The 24,188-nt window shown below is 30.8% G+C and overlaps 1 protein-coding gene across 1 annotated transcript in view; it reads left to right on the forward strand.

Annotated features, from left to right (window-relative positions):
* The first annotated feature begins 4,182 nt into the window (after positions 1–4,182).
* The window catches only part of LOC121115064 (3'-5' ssDNA/RNA exonuclease TatD), a 43,288-nt gene continuing 23,282 nt past the window's right edge, over positions 4,183–24,188 (forward strand). Inside the window, exon 1 of the mRNA XM_040709222.2 lies at positions 4,183–4,712. Coding sequence (XP_040565156.1) covers positions 4,385–4,712 — 328 coding nt within the window. The 5' untranslated portion in view covers positions 4,183–4,384. The remainder of the gene's footprint in view (positions 4,713–24,188) is intronic.

Raw genomic sequence — 24,188 nt, forward strand, 5'->3', positions numbered from 1 at the left:
CATACAAAGACATACTTTTTATCAGAGAGTATCTTGATCAAATAATATCTAGATTGGTTGTTTGTTGAGATACTTAACTCAATATTATCAGCAAAAAGATACGCATAATGAATGAGAAATAGTACACACTTGTCATACAAATGAGTAATGATTAGAAATAGGATTTTGTTAAGAGTGGGAGGAGAAGGCGGAAGCGAGACATATGATATTACTAAATTAAGACCATTATTAATATCAGCTGACTGTTATATGATTTTGGGGGAGAAAAGGAAATACTGTTATAAAGGGGAGAACCTTCTACATTTAAAATAGCATAGTGCATGAAAATACTGTAATTATATTAAAATCCATATACATATATTAATTTTATTATGAATTTGTAAAACAATTTACATCAACGATAGGGGAGAATGCTTACTTCAGAGTGAGAAGTTAACACTACAACAGCCTATTGAATAATGAAGAAAAAAGAAGAAAGAGCACACGCATTAACATTTTTTCCTTTTCTCTAATTGTTAAACTTAACTTACACAGATCCCTTCTTGAGCCATGACTACCCCTCTCTCGGAATCATCTTATAATAGGCAGGCTAAGGATCTGTTCACACCATTCATTTGATCATTTATTTCCGCAAGTCGGTTCATTTATTTAATACAAAACTACTTTTTTCTTACAAAATGCCAATTTTGAAGTACTACAAATGACGTCACTTAACCCTTTACCACCTGGATGTACTTCAAAGTCTCTTTTTAAATAAACAAGCGTATCATTAATTTTTAAGTCTATATCTTCTATCTAATTGTGATAAAAGCTAGTTTATGATCAATATAAGGATTATGTTTTTGAAAGAAATGATATATATTTTTCTATGTTTTGAATATTTTTATCATTTTATATGTGATATTTCTAGTGCTATTATTTAGAGTCATTTTCACGAAAGTACATTCAATGCCATGGTATATATATGGATATAAATATTTACTTTTTTAAATAATGCAACCAAGTGGATCTCAAAGTCTTGTTAATATATTTTTCTTATTAAAATATATTTTTAATGTTTTTTTCATTTATATTATATCCTGATACTTATAAAAGTTTATACAAATGAGAATTTTTTCTTTTTAATTTATTCCATAAAATTCAGGGGGTAAAGGTTTGGAAATTTTGACCATTTGACGTATGCAATTAGTATGGATGAGATTTTAAGAAAAACGGTTCGTCTGCTATTTTTTTTCTTTTTCTTTTTTCATTCTTTAAAAAATTGTCGTGGTTTTAACATCTATCACATAAATAAATTAATGACCTATTAGTTAACTGATTCAATTACTATCTCTTCAGAAGTTGTATCTTTAACACATCTGCTCATACAATATTCAATCCTCATCTTGCATAAATTTATCAAATAATTATATTCCTTATAATGGAGAGAGTTTTAATAGTGTTAAGACTCGGTCCGAAACCGAATTTTTTTTCTGTCCAATCTTAAATGTTATATATATATGTATATATACCGATCTTGACCGAAATATCGGTACAAACCCAAATTTAGACCGTGGTTCGAATTACAAATCCTAAACAAAAGTATATTTTTCCTTTGAGATCTGCTTTTTAGAAGTGTTGTCACTCGGTTCGAGACCAATTTTTTCTCGATCTAATCTTAAGTGTTTTTTAATACCAATATTGACCAAAAGATCCGTGCAGACCAAAATTTAGACGGTGGATCTAATTTCAAATGGTAAATAAAAGTTTATTTTTCTTTGAGAAACTTTTTTAATAGTGTTGAGACTTTGTCCGAAAACGATTTTTTTTTTCAGTCCGATATTTAAAGATTGTTTATATATTTCAAAATTTCAAATGGTGGACCGAAATTTATTTTCCTAATAATAACAAGTCGACTTTTTCTTCACTTTTCTTCAAAAAACACATTTTTTTCTATTAAAAACCGGTACATATTTTTTTACATATATTATTCTTAGACCGAATTCTACTACATGCGGGGCCCGGACATAAGTTGGACCAAATTAGTTAAAACTATCAGAGTCTTAGACCGGTTTGGGATTTCCATACCGAACCCCAACATTAGTTTTTAAGAGATTTAAATAATTCCGGTTCTTTGCAAATATTTATAGGTACTAATAATAAAAACTAACAATTTTTATATTATATTAAAACGCCTACTCAGAGGCATTGGTTCTTAATTATGTCATTCATCCTCATAACATATATTTAGACATATGACAATAGTATTTATTGCATTTGTATTCAACATAATTGATTTATTTGTTTGGTCAGTTCATTATTTATCGATTTTCCCCTCCCCCTTTAAACTCTCTTATTTAATCACAAATGATGAGTCTCGTTGTGTCATTAATTTGCTATCCATTATTTAATGGGGATGACATAAGGAATTTAAAAATAACACATTATTGCTGATTGGCGAGTTAACACAAAAAGAAATCATAAACAAGATTAAAAAAATGTACGATTCTTTATTCATTCCATATTAACTATATTCAGCCCAATACTTCATAGATATATTTGGGTTAATTATAGGCTTTGCAGGGGCGTCTGTAGGTCTTATTATATATATGTAATATTATTATTTTTTTATTTTTTTTATTTTGGGAGGGGGGTGGGTATACTTGGTTTTGGGATTTTTTCCAGAAAAAATCCTAAAATTAAATTTTTTGGAAAAAATTTTAAACATCATTTTTTTTTAATTTCTAAAATCCATAGTTATTCTCAAAAAATTTCAAAAATCCGCAGCAATTAACAAAAAATTAAAAAAATTCATAGCTATTCTCAAAAAATTAAAATCCAACAGCTGTTCACAAAAATATTTGGAATTTTTTTTTCAGATATTAAATTTTATGGAGAAAATTTTCAAAAATTTATAGCTATTCACAGAAACTTAAATTAAAAAAAAATTAAAAAATTAAATTAAATTTCAAATTTTCTAGTAAAAAGCAAAAATTACTTAATTTTGGGAGCTACAGCCCCTCCAGCGCACCTCCATCGATAAAATCTTTCAAATGAAATCTATCAACGTATGCATAATTATTTCATTGTGATGAGGATTTTAGCTACTGTAATTTGCAATTTGCATCACCTTCAGAGGATTAATCAGAATAAATTATTCAAAAACATTGACGATTATAATTAGTCGAAGAATACATATTGAGAATATATTCTCAATTTGGAGAAAAATCATTAGCCTATTTTGTGTTGACGGATCACATGTAATTTTTGTGCTATTTACATTATATTTCCCCAGAGGGCGATGAAAATTTGCAGTTTTTCTTTCTCTCTTTCTTCTCTCCCTTCATTTTTTTTTCTTTCCTCCTCCGTGAATAACTCGGATTGAGATAATCCTAAATACTAAATCCCAAATACAATTTAGAGGCCTCATTGGAGTTAATAATAATAATATGCAGGAAAATAATTATGTTTTTTCATATTATATGACATATTTCAAAAATTACTCGTCAAAAAATTCCAAGGCTTTACATAAATTTAATTTAAAGTATTGTTCTTTCAAAATATTATTTTATTAATCATCGTATATTTGGTATTATAATGCAATATACTACTTTAGTTATTATAAACCAACAATACATATGAAGGTGCTTTAATTTTTACAAGTCATCGTTGATCCTCACAACAATAGACGATCTTTTCTTGTCGCACTGACTTGAGCAAAAATTCATATATACGTCATTCAAGCAGCACTCTTCTCTTCTTTTTTTCGTCTTCTCAGCTCCCTCTCTCCTTCTTTCCCTAATATTTTTGTACTTTTTTTTAATGTTATGTATGTATTTATGTTCATACACCAACAACAGCTATAACTTTATACATAACTGGTCCTTTGTTGATTTATACTTTTTGTTATACAAATGTATCAAAAGTATATAATTTATATAATAAAGTTTAATTGAAGAATACTTGAAGTTCACTTTTAGAGTTAATTTATAATATATTTATAATAAATATATTATAAATTAGGGATTGCAAAGGCCTGGAACTGTATATAAAAATAGGCGGTGTCTGAAAAGAGTGCGAGTAGTAATAATAACAAAGTTTATTTTTGCTTTTTCGATCCTAGTATTATTATTTTTTTTATCTCTCCTCCGGCCCTCTTTCTTTCTTTTCTCTAAGCAGACGCGCGCGCTCGAAGGTTTTTATGTGTGTGTGTTTTTTTTTCTTCAGTTCATTTCAGATAGTTGACTATTAGTTGTGTTGCCTCACTCGAATTATACGTTAGGAACGCAGGGTCATCCATAGTGGTTTTTAAATAGAAAATGACTGATTAATTGTTATTTTTACAAATTATAATTATAATTTTTTTATTTTAATTACTTTTCTTATAAAAAAACCAAAGTGAAATATGGCTTCACATCAAGAAGAACATGAGAACATCGTGAACAACAATCATGACAACACGATTACGACAACAACTACAACCCTCGCCGTGGATTCGAATGACAACCAACAATTGCAGAATTCGAACACGAATTATAATAATAATTTGAATCATACCTCCACGACATCTACTACTGCGACTACGAATAGTAACCATAACATTAAGAACATCAATAATTGTGCACTCCTTAATAAGTTGGATAATTATATTATCGTGGACATTGGAGCGAATCTCACAAATAAAAAGTTTTCGAGGGATTTGGATTCAGTGATTCAAAGAGCAAAGGATTCCGGTAATAATAACATAATTCATAACTATGCAATGATTGAGGGACTCTCTACAGAGTGTAGTGTCCCGTCCTTGGAATTTATCGTTTTATTTGTATCTCTAAGACGTTTTAATGTAGCCATATGTTGTGTATAATTTGCAACTTGCATAAGTAAATTGTGCAAGTTGACACTCAAAAATAAGAGGAATCCTTTTAAATGACGATTGAATTTGGAACCTCAATGACATAATTGAATATTCCTTCATTGTGTAATTATTGACGTTTTTTGATGAAAATTACTAATGGACGTATTTTAAATAGATTTATATAGTTCAAATGCCCACAGTTATATTCTTATATCACTTTTAAGTTCATTGTATATATATCTAAATTTAATAGAACAAAATCAAATAATGGCATCAATTTATAGATGTTAATTAAAATGACCTATTTTGTAATTGAATAAGGTGTCATGAGATGTGCAAATTCAAACTTGTACAGTCTGGTTATGCAAGTTGCAACTTGTATAAACCTCTATATACACAAATATAGCCTATCGGTAGTGTTCGTTCCTCGAATAGTCTTCTAATTCATAATTAATTATTATATAATTACATTCAGTATAATTTTATTGCACTTTCTACTAGAAATAAATCAATTGTGTTTTCTCAAACTATGCGCCCAGGTGAACTGGGAAATATATATTGTCTCTAAGAAAAAAAAAACACTTAAGTTTTGCTCAAATATGCGACCCAATGTCTAGTGGTTATTATATTAATACGCCTTGGATATATACAGGGTCGTGTGCTACAATTGGAGCAAACTTTAACCTCATCCAGATCCTGAACAAATGCATTGTGCATAGATGGAAATAGAATATTCATTTTCAATATGCAGGCTTTTGAGGATTTTTGCAGAGGAGGACTTTTCAGCCACATGCTTGATACTGGCCTCGAGGGACTTCACACTGATGTGAGATGGTCCAGCCGTGCCTCTCCAACTCTACTAGACATAAAAGTCGAAGGTGTTCAGGTCAGGGGATGCCATGGATGTCTTTAGCCCTGCCTTGAAGGTAAAAGTCGCCTCCTTTACCTATGAACTGTCTTGGTTTTTTCATGGGGATGTTACGAGCTTCTTAACGACCCTAAATACTTTGTTCCTTGGGTAGCCAGTAAGTTTGACGATAGCTTTTGCTTCGTAGGCTGAGTGGCATATTTCTGCGATCTTGTTGTTCTAATCTGCTCAATCTCGACAATTGACTTAAAATTAAACTAAGGGGAATTTATTTTATTAGTCACCTAACCTATTGTGTGAGCAGAGGGAACTCGGCCCTGATACACTCATACAAGATCTGGATGAGGTCAAAGTTTGTTCCAAATGCTGTGCACCACCCTGTATATGAAAAAAGTTAGAGAAACATTGTAAGGATATACCTCATACAGTATGAGGTTTGAATTGTAAATTTTCATCTATCGATATTTCAGTGTTTGTTCCTTCCCCCCCCCTTCTTTTTTCTTTTTCTTACTTACTTATTTATTCATTCTAAATAATACACATTTTTAAGATGACTTTCTATAAATCATGATTTTTTTTATTTATATCCTTTCCTCACACTTAAAGCTCATAACTCAATATAAAAATAAATATCTATCCTTAATCTAGGAGGGTCAATTTCTGTAAATTTATGCATGATATAAAATGTATATCTAGCAACTATTTATGAACGATACGATGAGATAAACTATCTATCTTAATATCATTATTAGGAAAAATGGAAGGGGATTATATCTTAAATTTGCCACACCTTTTGAATCTCTCTTTTTTGAGGGAGGAGGGGGGGGGGCCTCCTCTCAAAAGATAGATAGATAGCCATAGGATCGATTTTGTATATATGATAACTGTCCTTGTGCTAAAATAAGATAGTCACGTCATATTTCACATGTATCTGTTGTGATTTAGCTCTGATGTAATATTCATTTTGCAAATAAAAAAGCATAATAGGAATACTTTAACTACTACTACTAAGGCAAGCAGAAAGCTTTTACAATGAACGAGGATGGTTACTAAAAATACATACATATCGAGGAAGGGGCAAAAAAGGTTTTCTTTCTTTCTTTTTTAGTATTCTCTCTACATATTATGACACTGGTTTTTTTTTTAAATGTGGAACTCAATTAAACTTAAACGTATTAAGTGTTACTCTTAATTATCTAATGACTGATGAACACAAATGATGTGGCTCGTCTACAACATAATATGTAATTAGTAATTGAATTGAATTTAAATATCTCTCTCTATGTACATATATAAATATACTATTATACAATATAGTGTTACCCTACAGAGGCGTCCCCAGGATTATATATTTTTTTAAGGGGGCCTTAGTTTTTGGGGTTTTTTGAAAAAAAATAAGAAAAAAAAAATTTTAATTTCAAATATTAAATCATTACGGGGAGAAAAAAATCAAAAATCCACAGCTGTTCACAAAAAAAAAATCAGACATTTAAAGTTTTTTGTTAAAGAAATTAAGCAAAAATTCAAATAATACATTATTTGGAGAAAAAAAATCAAAATACAAAGCTATTCTCAAAAAATTAAATGTTTTGAAAACAAATTTCAAAAATCTAAGGGTGTTCCAAGAAATTAAATTTATTTAAAATTTTGAAAATAAATTTTAAATATTGATTTTTTTCGAGAACAATTTCAAAAAACTCAAAAAATTAAATTTATTTATTAGAAAATTAATTGGCAGAAAATCAAATTTTTTGAAAAAAAAATTCAATTATTAAATTTCTCGGTAAAAAGCAAAATTCCTTTATCCACCCCCTTCGATGCCCCTGACCTATGAAGTGTTCCTCTGGGGTTTTTGCTGTTTGACAACACTATATATTTATTCGGTACAGTCCAGTTTTCAGAGAGATCCTTCAGACTGTCAGTACTATAACTGATTAAAGGAGGAAGAAATAAAGTTGAATGAGATCATCAAGGATTGAACTGGACTCCCATCATCAGCCCTAAATAAGGACCAACACAACACTATTAGCAAACACCTAGAATTTCATGATCACAACTAACACGTTGTTACATTTTTTATATATCACGCAACCTGACGCAAGAGAAAAAATATGGGTTAAGGCCCAAAATCAGTTGGTAGTTAGCGAATTCTGGCCCAATTCTTCCCAACTTTGAAGTTATTATAAGAAATTTACTATAGCTAATTCTAACTAAATCAATCTACGTTCAGAACACTGATTCGGAGGGAAAAAGACAGAAATATTGACAGCTGAAGTCAAAATACCGTTTAATATTCTTGTGTTAAGTAGATAACGCCGTGTATTTGCAATGATTTTAAAACAAATTATCGAAACGAATACCACGTGATCAATATTTGTAAAAGGCAGTGTATATTGAATATGACATCAAAACTAACTATACAGCCTCCATTTTAACTGAATGTACAAAGTGAATTCTGCATAGCAGATAAAAAATTGCATACGGTATAAGGGAAAATGGGAACAATTGATATTGTGATGTTATTTTTAAAGGCTACATCTTGTGTGGGGAAAAAGATAACTCCACGGCCACGTCTCTTCTGAAGCTAAAATAGGTGTTTTGCTATTTTGTTTAATGTTTTAGTGACAACTGATTAAATAACTGTAAATATAGTTGCATATTTATATAATGGACTCCTAAATACGTATATTAAAATGATATTTTACGATATCAATATTTACGTACCGGTTCCAGTATTAAAAATGCTATTGGGATTAGGATAATTTTTTGACTGTTCTATAATAACGAAAAGTGTAATCCATATACCCTTAGCCCACTATTACCTGTATTTTTGCTTAGAGTTTGTTGTTAGTTCAAAAAAAATTATTGAAGTCAAGTCATAGGAGGGACAAATTTGGTATAACACAATAAAATTGGCATATGAACAACTACTTCCATAGTACTTCCATTTTTAAATTCATCAACACTGAACAACACTAGGCTGTATGTATATTTTTATAAAAGTATATCTCGGCTGCGGCGAAAACATCTTTATACTTTGTTTTTTCTACATAAATCAAGGTTTTTGTGAATGTGGTAAAATTATTCCGGTCAAATACTAAAAATAAACAAAAAACAAGATCTTGTTAAGTGTCTTAGAAACCGAGAAAATGCCATCAGAAGGTAACCAACGAATTTTGGTCCCCTCATCTTGTTTCCGGTCAGGTACAAGCATACAGGGTTCGACTACGTACATGCCTTGGAGGAGAATTGGTTACCAGGGGTCCAGACCAACTACCCGGACATGAATGTGGTGTTCCAGCAGGTTAGTGCGCCTGCACAAACGTTCAAAAAGGCCGAAAAGTGGTTGGTGGGATACTTGTCTTTCTGACCAAAGAAAATTTGGGCCCTACTCCCCAGATACCACCCTTTTGGACTTCATTTTTTGGGTGCATGTTAAGTCCAAGGCCTGTACCGTCCATCATCCAAATATCAACAACCTCAAGGACATTGTCAACCAGCATTGGGATGACATGTCTGAGGACTACATCAACAACAACTATAATGGATGCAAGGCCTTATGTAGTCACCTGGGAGCCATCATGGCTGCCAAGTGGGGCTACATCGATGATTAGGTAGCCAAGACATCATATTAGTTATTTTTTATTTTATGGACATACCCTATAACAACTGGTTACTGAAATACATATTGATAAAGCTCTAGATTGAAAGTGTTTAGATTTTTTCTCCGTACTCGGTATAATAGAGAGAGAGTAGTAGAAAATATGATCTGCCGGTATGGAAAAAAAAATAATTGGAAAATGACGTGATAATTTGAGGATCTTTAGGAGAAAATAGCTTGGTTGACAAATAGTTTTATTAAATTAGCTGCTAGTAGCTATGAGATGAAGGAAATAAATCAAAATCTAGTAAAAACATAGGCAGGAATTACTTCGATGTCGATACATAATTCTTCTCTGTCTCTAACATAGACTCTTTGTTATAACTCCCTAACAACTCATCAGGTCTTAGTCTGCATCTTTCATCAGAACACGCACTTTCTACTTGGATATTAACTCCTTCAGAATTAAGGAATAGTGATAACAGCTTTGGAAAATAAATTGTTAATTTTTCTTTCTTTTTTTTAAACAAACCGGCAGTTCATATTTTATACAACTATATATATGGTTCTTTGCTAAGATTTTTCTTATAAATGCCAAACTTTTTTGTAAAATTGTACTGTTTAAATTTTGTGAGAGAGACAAAATTTGACTGAATCACCTTTTTTTTTTTAAAAGAAGAAGCAATTTGGAAAAAATTAACAAAATACATTTTTCAAAGGAAAACAGAACTTTGAATACTCAATTGTTAATCTCAGAATTGTGACAACAATAAACGTTTTCTATTTTACATATTTGATAAATATAGTGTTGGATATCGTTCTGGAAATCTTAGACCGGACGGAGACCGTTATACTTTTAGCTAACCCTTGTTTTGAATTAGAAATTTCTGCTCGGACCGAAATATATGTCTATAAAAAATATTTTAAGACCGATCAAAGTCCCAACACTAATATATATTAGAAAAACATATGTATATAGGTATATATTACATATGTATTAGTCAATCACTTTCTGAATTAACCTTCATTTTGAATCCTTGCACAATTGACATTTCTCGTTTCAGTAGTCGTCATTAGATGATGATGATAATTATGAAATTATTTGAGTGTAATGATAATAATAATTATTGTTATATATGACATCCATGTACAATACAGAATGATCTATTATCGTAATCAATGACTGTAGGATATTTGTTTTAACTATAGATTACTGGATGGAATGATGTAGTGGGTCTCTGTCTCTCTGTCCATGTGTATGTATGTATGTGTTTCTAAAATGTTTATTTGAAAGTCACCTTTCATTCATTTTCTATATATGATGTATTTGTGTTTTTTGCTAATGTACTTCATACAATAATGATCAGTATGTGTTTTAGTGTTAGATTCGAGTTTTAACTCTCGGGTTCAAGTAAAGATTAGTATTAATTTCGTCGTTATTTCGTCTAAAAAAGAATAGATGTGTTGCAGTCTGACGATACATTCAAAAATAATTATTTCGTAGTGTCTTTTTCTCGTCATCGTCATCGTTACGAATACATTTCGTCAAGTCATAGGGGACGAAATTAAGTATGCATCAAGATAGGAAAAATATTTTTCCATTAAATTCATCAAATCTAACAGTAAGGTACCTCAATAATAATACAAGTAATTCTAGAAAATATTTATGAGCATTAGGTTGCCATATTGTATACGTATTATCCTCTCAGCCGCATCACTACCAATTATTTTTCTTCTTTTCAATATAATTTCCGTGGTAAAAGGCATGTTCATGTACGTCATAAATTGCATTATAATTAAAGACGACGCCATTTTGGGGACTCAAAATTGATATTTTTACTTCTTAAATAGGCAAATTTTCAATAAATCTTGATTAAACTTCATAAAATGGCTTTAAGAATTTTAAAAAAAAGACTTCATATCTGCATAAAATACTACGTGATGCAAATGATAAACACGGACATTTGAATTAAATCAAATTAATATCATATATGTACTAAAAATGGCTAGATATTTACAATTATTATTTATTTCATCGATTAGGAACCAGAAAAGTAGGATAGTTGGAGATAAATATAAATGATTTTTTCAATTGTAATAGTGGATTTTTATCTACACTATGGAAATAAGATTACATAACGATGTAATAACATATTTTTTAATGGATATGAAGGTCAGATATATAATAAAACTAGGGAATAGATGGATGAAATTTTAATAAACAGTGAGGTTTAAGTCCTAATATTTGTTGGTTCCAATTTGACATCCAATAGTTCCATAATATTGATGAAAAAATGATTTTCATTGTTATAAACCCTGGTTGTTTAAGGCATCCCGAGGACCCGATATCAACAATAGTCTATAGAAAAGACTAGTTTTGTGCCAGTCCTTATTTATTCAGTCCAAATTGTTGGTCTTTGAATTTTTCTTAAAAATGTTGTTGGTTTATCAAGCAAAATAAGGTAATCGTCCTGGTTTCGTCACATTTAGTCTCGTTTTATTTCATCGATTAAATGAAAAGTTTAGTTCAAGTTAAATGAAACATTCAAAAAAACTGTTTTGCTTCGTCATAGTCTTGCAATCGTAATTCAAAAAACATTTTTTGACGAATACATTTCGTCTAGTCATAGCTGACGAAATTAACACTGTTTGGAAAGTAATCTATCTCTTCACTGTTTCATTCACTTCAATGAATCTTGCGATTGTTCAATACAAAAGTAGTTGCAGAAACAACTGGAGATTAGATTTTATATTTCAAGTTTATAGTTTCGTGAAATTGGAGTAATTTTCAAATTAGAAAATGTTCGACTTTAGTAACGTGGAGTTTTTTTTTTTAGTTCAAGTAATACTTGAATTCAACACTAGTTTGTAAGTATGTTTGTACTGTTATCTGCACGTTCATTTATATGAATTATGTACGTAGATATTTAAGAAAGGTAGGAAGAAGCACCACCGGATGTTCCGTTATATACAACGGCATTTGTCTACTTCCGTGCAAAAAGAAACGCCAAAAATCCAATAATATGATCGCTATACATAAATGCATTTTCTAATATAATTAAAAGAAGAGGATTAACAATAACATCGTGACTAATGAGATAATTAACCGTTTATTTTACAATTATTTTTGCATTGATTCTAAAGAACAATTTATTTTTATTTTTTTTTGCTATTGAAAAAACTACACATATGTCAATTCAAGTTGAGAGGTTACATAAATTAATTCAATTTTATTTTTATTGTCATAATTAAATATGGTGAGGGTCAATATATTTTGTACCTATTACTTAATGTAATTAAGAATCCCTTTTAAAGATATTATATATAAATGACGTAGAATTAGTCATGTCCTAGTCATTGCTTTTTTCAAAAAGTTCCAAAAATTCTAAATGCCCTCTACACAACAGCCTTTCTCAACTGGTGAATCGTCGACTACTTATACAAGTTGTCTCAATATCGCTCGAACACTTTTTGAAGCAACAATAACTGCTTTATTCTTTCATTAATTTACAACAAAACATTTGAAGATGTTTTGTTCGCTCCAGAACTTTAATAAATTGCTTTAATTAATCATTATTATATGTCAATAAATGTCAACGTTAGTTTAAAATGTCTGAGCTACACAAGAAAGTTCAGGGGCAGATTATTTAGTGTATAATTTGTATTTAAAATATTAACTCCAGACTGCGTCAGCAATTATAGGAGCACCACTTCATCAGCTGGAATCCAGAACAATGTGGCCCCAAGTGTTTGATGTATGGGATGAATGACAAAATGGATAGCATCCAATAGAAAAGTATTTTTCTGATCTCGACAGCTCCTATGGTGTTGGAAATTAGTTATGCACTCAAAATGGGCCCCATGCCAAACTCAAAGTTAATTCAATCCTACTGAGCAAGAAAATTAGGATCAGAGGGGATTATATTCAAAGGAATTTTGACCTCCGTCATCACCGAACCTAAATCCCCGTGACCACTATATATACTGAGTTATTTGGAAAGGCCTACCTGCTTCCAAAATGTCAGCGTCGATAGTAAAGTTAGCGTGTCAAAGTTTTAGAAAAATACTGGAAAGATATATTGCTATATAGGGTGGAATTTTTGAAAAGTAATTCCTCTCTATTTGTAACATTATAAAAGTTATTAATTTAAGTATCGTTCTTGCACGATAATAGTTAGGCATTATTCTTAATTTGAAAAGTTTTTACGGTAACGTTGCCTTTTTTTAAGCAACTAAAAAAGTCACAGTTTGGAGCTCTGTCTTAGAATGTTTTTAATCCACTAAACAACAACATCAACTATCTACATGTGACGTAAGTACAAAAGTGACGTTAGTCGGGAAGAATTCCACAGTTTGATTCGAGCTGCTAAGAGGCATTGCAAATTTTGCGTCTAACTCTGAATATGTCGAATACTGAGTCGTTCAAGTTCCGGAGATTCTACTGTAATAATTATTCCTATAAACATTTGGAGAGCTTATACATACATATACCTTCAAGATGGCTAAGAGAGAGATTTATCTGCACGTTATTGAGCAAAGATTATTTTTACAGTGTTAATTTCGTCACATTTCGTCACGTTTCATCTCTTTTTTATTTCGTCAAGTAAAGAAAAGATTTGTTTTAGTCAGATTCAAAAATAAATTGTTTTGTCTTGTCATCGTCATGCAAAAATACATACACATTTCGTCTAATCATTGCTGACGAAATAAACATTGATTCCAAAAGCGACACCTTTTTGCATTCGATTCGTATGTGTCTTTAAGCTGTATCATCAATTTTTTTGGGACGGACTCCTCCCTATGTAGTATATTAGACATACATGTAAAACAACGCAATGCGACCTTCGAGAGTAATTATGTGTGTACAATATATTAAATCTATATGTACATATATTGTTGCAAATGAAGAAGAAAGAAAAGGATCAAGGCAGGAAAATGTCCTAAGGATATTGTTGTATTTTAATTTGTTACTCTTCTTTAGTACATATGTTGATACTGTTAACATTTTTACATAAATATGTAGACCGTAATTAATAGTGATGGGACGATTAATCGGATCTGAGAACCGGGTGTTTTTTTCTAGAAATGGCAGGGGGGAAATGTTTAATTTGCAATTCGGATTTTTATTTATTAGTGGTATTTAACAATTTATTACTTTTCTATGTTATGGAAAAAAATACCCCCTCCAAAATTGAGGAATTATTGCTTTTACAAGAAAATCAAATATTTGAAATTTGATTTTTCAAATTTTGTACCAAAAAATTGAATATTTAATTTTTATTTCTTTTAAATTTTATATTATAAATTTAGTTTTTCATACATTTTTACATTATATTTTTTTTTTTGACAAAAAACTTTATTTTTTGAAAACAGTTGTGATTTTTTTAAATTTTTCTCCAAAAAATTTAATTTTTTGTGAATAGTTGTTTGTTTTTTTGGAAATTTAAATTAATATCAAATTTTATAAATGATTTTTTTTTTTTTTTCAAAAAATTTAATTTTTCAAAAAAAATTTTAATTCCTAAAAATCAAGTCGCCCCCCCCCCCTAAAATATAAACATGTTGACGCCCCTGATAGGAAAATGGTATTTCTATCTATTCTTTAATATATTATAGAATCTGCATCGGGAATGTTTACTGGAATCGACTCGGAATCAGGATTTTTTTAAATTTTTTAATCCTCCCATCACTAATAAATATACATATATGTATGTCATTCTTGTTTTTTTCTTACACTACAACATATTATTGATATGCTGTACTGTACCTATCGAATTTGTTCAAGACATGAATGTACCTACATAATTGAAATTAGATTCTTTTTTGAGAGAAAGAAGAGAGGGTGAAATGATTTACGACCCAAAAGGGATTAGGAATCAGGAGATACTATGCATGTTTCACGTCATGCTTATTTCCCTTTTACTCAATATTGAAAATACGATTAAGCTTTTTCAATATTTTGAGTCATTCACTTATACAGTCACAGGGTTCTGCACAATATCCTTTGATCATGAACGCAAAGTATCACAAATAACTCTTATAATAGCAAGTTTTTTTTAATCAGGTGTGAGATTATTACTCTTACTACGTGACATCATTAGTTTAATGTCGTCATTCAACCCTGAGTTCTGATAAAGTAAGAGTCAGTCACTTGCAAATAAAAATGTTAATTGATAAAAACATTAAACAATACTTGTTCTGGAGCATTTATGACGGGATTTGAAGAGAAAAGCTGTGGCTTTAAATCAACCATTCTGAACTGTTTGGATTCATGATAAAGTACAAATACGTAAATATTTGGCGCGAGACTAGGGGGCGCTGTAGTAATGGTATTTAGCCATTACTACATAGTATGAAATATTTTGATTGATATAACTTTTAAAATGCGACCTTTAAAAGGAAATGACAAATTCCTTAGTGTTTCTCTTTCACTAAAAAGTTTCAAACACATAATAAACGTTGCACCTTGTACATAATATATAGGTACGAACACAACTTCGTTCCTCCTCTCACACACACATATATATATAAAGGATTGGCCTCGTATCGATCACTCCATGTACATATATTACTTTATTGTTTCCTTCTATACAAAAATGTATATTAAGTTAATTACAATAGTCCTTGACTTTCACTATATTATATAGTGCACGTTTTCACTTTCAAATTGACACTCGGATATTTTCTTATTAGTTGATAGGTACACACGTCACACGCATAAGTTAATATTCCATGAGTTTGTCTCATAATTTCCTTGGTTTTTTTTATTATTAATATACTTATTGAAATAAATGCAGTTGTGGTCTCTATTTTTCTGCTTATGTATTTGTTTGTTTATTATACTATTCACTTTTTACTCTATGAATTGATCATTCCAATAATTGGAAAGTGTTACGATTGTACATATATATGTTATGATTAAGGATGTCATTTTTGTAATGAAAAAACTTGTTTTAGAAATGGAAAAACGGTTGTTACGTGTGCTCCTTCTTCTTTTTTGTTTATTATTTAATCGTGGTGTTAACTTCTACCTCTGAAGTATGCATTATTGCCTACCTTTGGTATTAATTGTTTTATAAATACATATGAATTTAAATCATAAAACAAGCAGCTAATAGTAACAAGTAATAATGCTAAGTAGGAGCATTACTGTTTGTTAAAAAGAAAAAACGATAATCAACATGGCGACCCACACAATTTGAAGAATAGAATGTTTTAGAGGGGAGCAGCTTAGCTGTCATGACGGTTCATTAGATGAGCTACAAGCATCCGTGACGAGAGGGACATAATCCGCAACCAATCCTCAGGGTTACTCTCCCGTTATTTATCTGCATTTGCAAACATTCAATCCTGCTTTGTATACATCAATGGTATATAGTGGAAAAGAAAGTTCTCTCCTCAGGAATAGTATAATAATAACAACAGCTTAGGATAAGAATATTTACTGCTCCGTTTTCCTACTCCAAAAAAAAAACGGGCGAGCTATAAAGGGTAACCGATTTTCATCACTAGTAACGAGGATCATTATTCAGCAATACCATCATAAATTTCACTGTCGTCTTTTCCTTGCGCTCGTTTTTTGTATATAAAAATGACATCCTTAATTATAGGAAATCAATTACACAAAGCTGGTTTGTCTTAGTCGCGCCAAAATTTGACACAAGATATCTGTAATACTTTTAGAATATATTTAGAGGTTATACAAGTAAGACGATATCCTATAAATTGCATTTGAATCTGACTTGTAAAGTGTTGCAACTGTCTTAATACCCATATTTATTAAATTAAATGAGTTGTAAATTACAAATATTATATGAAAAAATAGCTTGATCTTCCAAGGTGTTGAATTATTGACTTTAAATGTATTATGAAAGCAGATTAAAATATAGTATATTTAGCTTATTGATTATTTATCAGTATTATTATACTAATTATAATAATACAGAAAGATATACAATACGAAGACAATATTTAACAATTTTTGTTGCAAATCTACTCAGCTTTACATTTACAATATCTCAAATTTATCCTCAATTTAGTGAGTTGGGAATATCTTACTAAAATTATATTAACTTATATCAAAAGAGGCAATCATTATAATGGCATAACTTAAAGCAAACTCAATGAAAAATACTGACTACACTAGTACAAAAATATGACCTTCTCCTCCCCAAAAAATACTTCTACCTACTCAAAATCTTTAAATCCAATATCTCGAAGAAAAGTTTACAATAAGGATAGATAAATTGTACTATAATTTGCATTATATGTGTTTAATAATAGTGCTGTACATATTGTGGGTATAGCCTTTTTATGTTCCTGGAGAAGGGACTGAAGCAACTGTCCTTTGTTGCAATTGCATGTCTTCTCACCTACACCAGTGAAATAATTTAAAACTCGCAAATACAAGTGGACCCTTCCTCGAGCGAATGAAATTATGTCTAGGCGAGTAGATTTCAAAAATAATTCATCCAAGTGGACGAGTGTCCAGATTTATAAGCTTTGTTGTTGTTTTTTTTGCCCTACACAGTAAAATTAATATTTAGGCAAATTATTTCATTGATTGATTTTTAATAATGCCACAAATGATGTTTTCTTTCAAAATCATTATATTTTATTACTTAAAGCTTATAATCTAATTGATGATTAATTATGGGAGGTTCATATAGACTATTAATATTAGTTGTAACATAGTTTATTATATGTTATATTTTTACTTCATGAGTCAAATGCAATTAACTTTCAATTTGTTAATTGCATAGGTGTGTTAAATTTCGGGAGTTTAATATCACCATGAAACATCTAAAAAAAGTGGGATTTACTGATAAAAAGGGGAAATTACCACCCCAACTTTTTGATCTGGGGTTATTTTTAGATTTACTTTTATTTTATATATTTTTTTTATTATGGAAAAACCCTGTTGTATATTAAATTAGGCAGACAAATTGTCTTCTTTTTGTGTCTTGAAAGTCTATTTACACCCTAAAAATGTGCCCGTCTCCTGAATTTGTAAAGTTGGATCGGTCTAAAATGACTGCAGTTCTATCAGTGGGATTCTGATTATTTTTTGTCATTCCTAGGACTTATTGGTCTTTATAGTAACTGCAACAGCTGAAATGTCGTACTTACTAACTACATTATGAATCATCGTCAAAATACCGGCCGTGTAGTATAAATCTGGGCCCTTATAAAAGAGAAGAAAATGAAAAACACATGAGGAATTGATAATTCCTCCCATCAGCTGACAAACTTTACTTTTGGCACCCCCTTCCAAAAAGATTAACACAATCAATCGAAAAATGGCCTCATAAGGGGACAAAAGAATGGAAACTGTTGTTCTAATTTGCCTGCAACATACACCAACAGAGATCTGAAACTTGACTTAGGCAAGCAAGCAGACTAATTACAACGTCAAGAAGGTCATTAAAGACATATTTGCCATCTAGAAGAATTTCAACAAGATGGTGAACAGGCACGCACACAGCAAAAGTTAAAAAGTCCTTTTTGGAAACCAATATTCCATTCTCAACGAAAACAATGCTACCCGCATACTTGCCAGATGCCAATCCGCTCGACTTTTCCTTCTGGCCGCATGTTGAAACAAGAGCCGTTAAGACAAGTGCACCGAATCTAGACGCTCTTAAGGCTTCTGTTGATGAGCATTGGAAATCCATAGGCATTATTAACACTTGTCAGAGCTTACATCGATGCATCAAGGCTGTTTTCAAAGTTGAAGGATACTAAATTGAAGATTAGAAATGGCTTCAACCCATGTGTCAACACCTGTACAAGGTTTAGTTAATGTAGCGGGCCTAGTTTTCGAAATTAAGCTGGTTAAAATTCCAAATTTAAAATATCGAGTTTTCAATTACGCAGTTGATAGATTTTACAATTTTTTTTACAATGTGTCCGTTCGGTAAAGTGTCCGCCACAAGATTTGGGAGGGGAGGGAAAATTATACAATGGGTAGTTCCATTATGTTTCAACAAATTTTCGAACAATTTTATACCTAAAACATTGAAAATTTATTTAAATTATGCTGTTGCATAAAATATCATTAAATATGATCACCTAAAAAAAAAATTAAAATCGGCCTACGGCCTAGCAATATATATCTCTAGTGGGTAAGATTTTAAAAAGAGCCATATCTCACTAAGCCGTAGGCCGATTTTAAAATTATCTTTTCGGAAGTGTAAGTTTAACTGTATTCATGCCATTTGTAAATATTTTTTAAAATAATTGAACCATGGGTATATTGCATTTGTTGAAATATAATGTAAATACCCCAATGTGATCTAATAGTCAGACAACCTCGCAGTGTTATTATAAAATACTTACACTTTGTCTAAGAAGTGACGTTTCCGGCACCACAGATGGGAGGTATGTTAGTTGTGTATAGTGGATTGTAAGTTTATATTATAAACTTTGATATTTGATCTGCATAATGGAGGGGGAAGAGAGAAAAACAAATAATTATAATTGTACTTACATATTATATAAGTAAATAGGTTACATATATACCTAGATATATTCCGTGGGACTTTTTACAACAACATATACTAATAGAATACTACCAACTCATGGAGTGTTGTTTGCATAAATAGCACTAAAATACCTTTTAATACAAAAACTCGTTATGAATTTACATACAGACTGCTACGATAAGAAAAGAATATGTATTTTTATAGCCCTTCATGTATTCAATTTTCATCCTAAAATATTTATTTGTGGGTAGGTATGAAGTTGTTATTTTTCAATATAGGAGTTATGTCCTAAATATGTACAATGTACAAATTAGTGATGTAACGAATATATAAAAATACGGATGCAAATATCTGCATAGATTTAAAATTTGAAACGTGGATGTGAAGATTTTTAAAAATATGTGATTTTTTATGTGTAGATGGAATAAGTGTTTTTCGTGACCTTTCACCTTGTTAATTCAATTAAAAAGGTAAATTCATGGAGGCTTTAATAGAAAAAAGACCATTACTTTGGACAAATATTGAACACATATTCTTCGCCACTTGGTGTATAGCTTTGATGCCTTTATCGTATTAAGGCATGTTCTAAACATCGTAGATTGGTTAAACTTGAAAAAGCTCTTATAATAAATGAGGATACCGCCTATTGTTGAAAAATAGTTTGGGTGGGAAAGGTTGAGAGATACTATAAAGATAACTTTGTGGGATGTTTTATTTATCTTAAAATGTGAATATGTAGATGCAAATATAAACATTCGGAATTTTCGGGTGTACATACTAAGGCTGTGGTCAATACTACGCAGCCATAATCTTAGACTAGATTCAGACTATGATAAATCGCTTCCAAGATTTTGAGGTAATTGTATTGCTAGATCTATGTCCAAGTAGGCATTTCAAATTTGAGGAGGGGTAAATTTAAAAAAATACATTTATGATGAATAAGAATCTAGGATGTGGTGAGAATTAGTATAACACAGATCAACAATTCTACCGTTTTAATTAAATAAATATTCTACTTTAAGTATAAATATTGTTGAGTTGGATGGAGATACGGTTCCAAAATGCTACCATAGTTACGACTCTGCCTTGAAAAATGGAGGCCAAGACTTTAATAAAGGGTTATACAACCTTTTTTTACATATAGTCACCAATTGATAAACTTTTTATATGGAAAGCTGCATAAAAATATAATTTTAGTAAGATTTTTAGGGCAACAGGTTGCATATCTCTATTTTAAGGAAGGGATCGAGACCAAGAGCGAGATAAAAAATCTTGTTTTTTTTGGGTTTTTTTAGAAAATAATTTTTTTTTTGTTTGTTTGGTCATAATATTCTTTTAATCGAATATTGTTAGCATGATTAACATCTCTACTCAAATCCGAGCCAAGAGTACATCACTAGTAGATACAAATATTACGGAAAATTAATAATATTCGTGGATGCAAATTGGAGCAGTATTGAATGCCTCACTAATACTTTGCACATATTATGTACAATATATATATAGAACAATAGACTCTTTCAAATACTTAGATACACACCCCATTTTATTATACATAGGATAACCCTTTCAGTGCTGGAATGTTTTTATTACAAACATCTACACGCAGAAAATATACCTATATTGTATATGTTAGATAACTAATATCTGGTCGATGAACTGTACATATATCAATGTATGTATTAGTAATAATAAGAGAATATCGTTTATATATAGATGGATCTCTATGATAAATAGGTTACACTCTTCATCCATTAAGAATTGCATGAATAGAGAACTAAATGCCTTGCCTTTCCCCCCCTCTTATGTACTTCGTTTCTTTATTCATTCTCTCTCTTATATCATCATAATTAATGACTGAGGATTCTTTCCTTTTTATGTGTGTGTGTGCTGCTTTTTTATAGTGACTATTGAGTTCTTCTTCCCTATGAGTCATTTGATTTTCCACGTATTTCTACAGGGTGCTACAATAGAACTTTTCCCAAAAACAATCAAACAAAATTTATTAATCAAAAAAGTCATTCCTATTTATCATAATTATAATCCAACTAGAAAATTTTGTTATACATAGTCTTAAAAATCATAGTGGAGTGGTAACGTTCCTTATTGCTGAATAAACCGATCTTTGGTATTTTGATACCCCGTGATATTTATCATTTTTTAGTTTCTCTTTAAGTTACTTTTCATTGAGAGGTTTTAATTGGATAGTTATTTTATAGTAAAAGATTTAATAGGCAACATAACTTATTTTATAGTTGTGAATGATTAGGTGATTAGTTATTCGCGATTCCGCTAAAATCTTTAAAATGTTGATTTTTTTCCCTTTTAAATTTTTTGCAAATTTCAAATTATGACATGAATTGAAAGAAACGTCTTTTTGTACGAGTATATTAGAAATAGATGCAACTAATTTGAATAAGAAAGCTACATTGTAATTAATTTAATTTGCTAAAATATTACGTCAAATCATTTTTTAGGAATATTTGTTTTTTGCAACGGTCGACGCTTGTTCCTCACTACTACATCGTATAATAGCAGTTTACTTTAGAATTTTGCCTCCAGAATGAAACTACGCCCGCCCGCTACTACTTTTATAGCCTGATAGCCACACATTATAAAAAAGGAGGTATTGTTGCCGCACCCTGTATTTACATATGTATAATATATATATAGTTTAATGCAGTAATCGTAATTGCTTCTACAAAATTTTTACTCTCAATCATTAATATAATAGTTCCGCAATTATTTCATTAAAAACAAATATATCTTCCTTTTCAAAAAGTAAACATCTCTTCTCCTTCTAGTTTGCACTAAGCATGTTTGCATATTTTGTATATATTTACTAGTCTTGGATTTCAGCTTGGAAATCCTATAACGGTCCAAGACCGTTATAGTTTGTATGTGGCTGAATTTAGTCGTCCAAGTTCAGTGTTGTACTGACCATTTAATACTGATAATTGAACCGGTTCTTGAACTTCCATTTAAAGATGGGACGGATCTATATTTTCTCGGACCATGTTCGGTTTTGATCTTTAGATGTAAATATTAGAGTACGGGATGAGGACTACAAAATTAGAAAAATTTTAAAAACTGTTATCATATTTTTGTTTTGTACCATTTTTATGGCAAACTTTTAAAGCAAAAGTTGGTCATTCAACAATTTTCTACATTTTTTATTCAATATGTGCCCCTCATTCTAAATGATGACTGCAATACGGGGACGAACAGAAGCACAGCTGGCCTTGAGGAAGTTCCGAAGACAAGTTGGTCTACTCCTCCGGAATCACAACATTCATGGTATCGGTATTCGAGTGAGAAGTATTGTTCGTCTTGCCCTCCCAACAGTAAAGTCCAGGGTGTTGACGTCGGATTAGGAACAAAGGCAGGAAGGAAGCCATGTTCTCTCTGCAGAAATACTATACCTTCTTGGACGTGTGTGACGTGCGCCGTCTTGGGTAAACACATAGTTGACCCAGGGGAACGTGCTCTTCAATTATAGCAAGATATGGTAGATGAGAACCTTGGAGTAGACGCACGTGTTGACATTCTCAATTTCCTCCTTGACCATGGTCACGAATTCGGCATTCCTGTTATGGCCTCCGCTTCCAGGCTTCATGGAGACCGTGTTAGTGTTGTTCATCGCTTTTCTGGTGTTGTAGACGGTGGTCGAGGACACATTAATAATGGCCGAGATACCGTTTTGCTTGATGCTAGGACATTTTTCATCACACAAAAACAAAACAACCATCATATTTGTAACCGAAATTAGACGAAAACTTGTATCGAATTTTATGAGCATTTTACACGAAGTTCGGACCTTAATAAAATATGACCATGATACATTTTTACTGATTCCGAAACAGTAAATAGCCCAATTTTAGTACTATTATTAGAATTATTGTTACAATAACATTGGACAGGTTATCTATACTGTATCTCGCAAACTCACCTCCTAAAAGAAACAAAAAAAAAACCCAAAATCTGTTGCTATTTAGCCAATTCTTCCAACCATGGAACAATTATTCAATTATAGTTGATAATTGTTCACATCTTAGTAAGAACTACTTCGAATCCAACCAAACAATATTAAGAACACTGATTAGAGAAAAGAAAGAAGAAACATCAGCAACTGACAACCAAATACAGTCTTAATTTTTTATTAGGGAAGTAACGCCGTGTCAAATAATTGAAGGCACCGCATAACCTCACTAACACAAAAATAGACAGTGTATTCTATTGCCAGCTATTGATGTTTCTATTTATTTTCTCCTAATTAATGTTCTGATCGTCAATTTAGTATAATTATAATTTAATTAAAAGATTGAGTACCCGAAGTCTGTTCGTATCTTAGACCTTTTCGTAGAATACAAGTTTACTTATTCTATATCCGGGTACTTCGAA

Source organism: Lepeophtheirus salmonis, chromosome 3 (genome assembly GCF_016086655.4).
Source record: "Lepeophtheirus salmonis chromosome 3, UVic_Lsal_1.4, whole genome shotgun sequence".
NCBI lineage: Eukaryota > Metazoa > Arthropoda > Copepoda > Siphonostomatoida > Caligidae > Lepeophtheirus > Lepeophtheirus salmonis.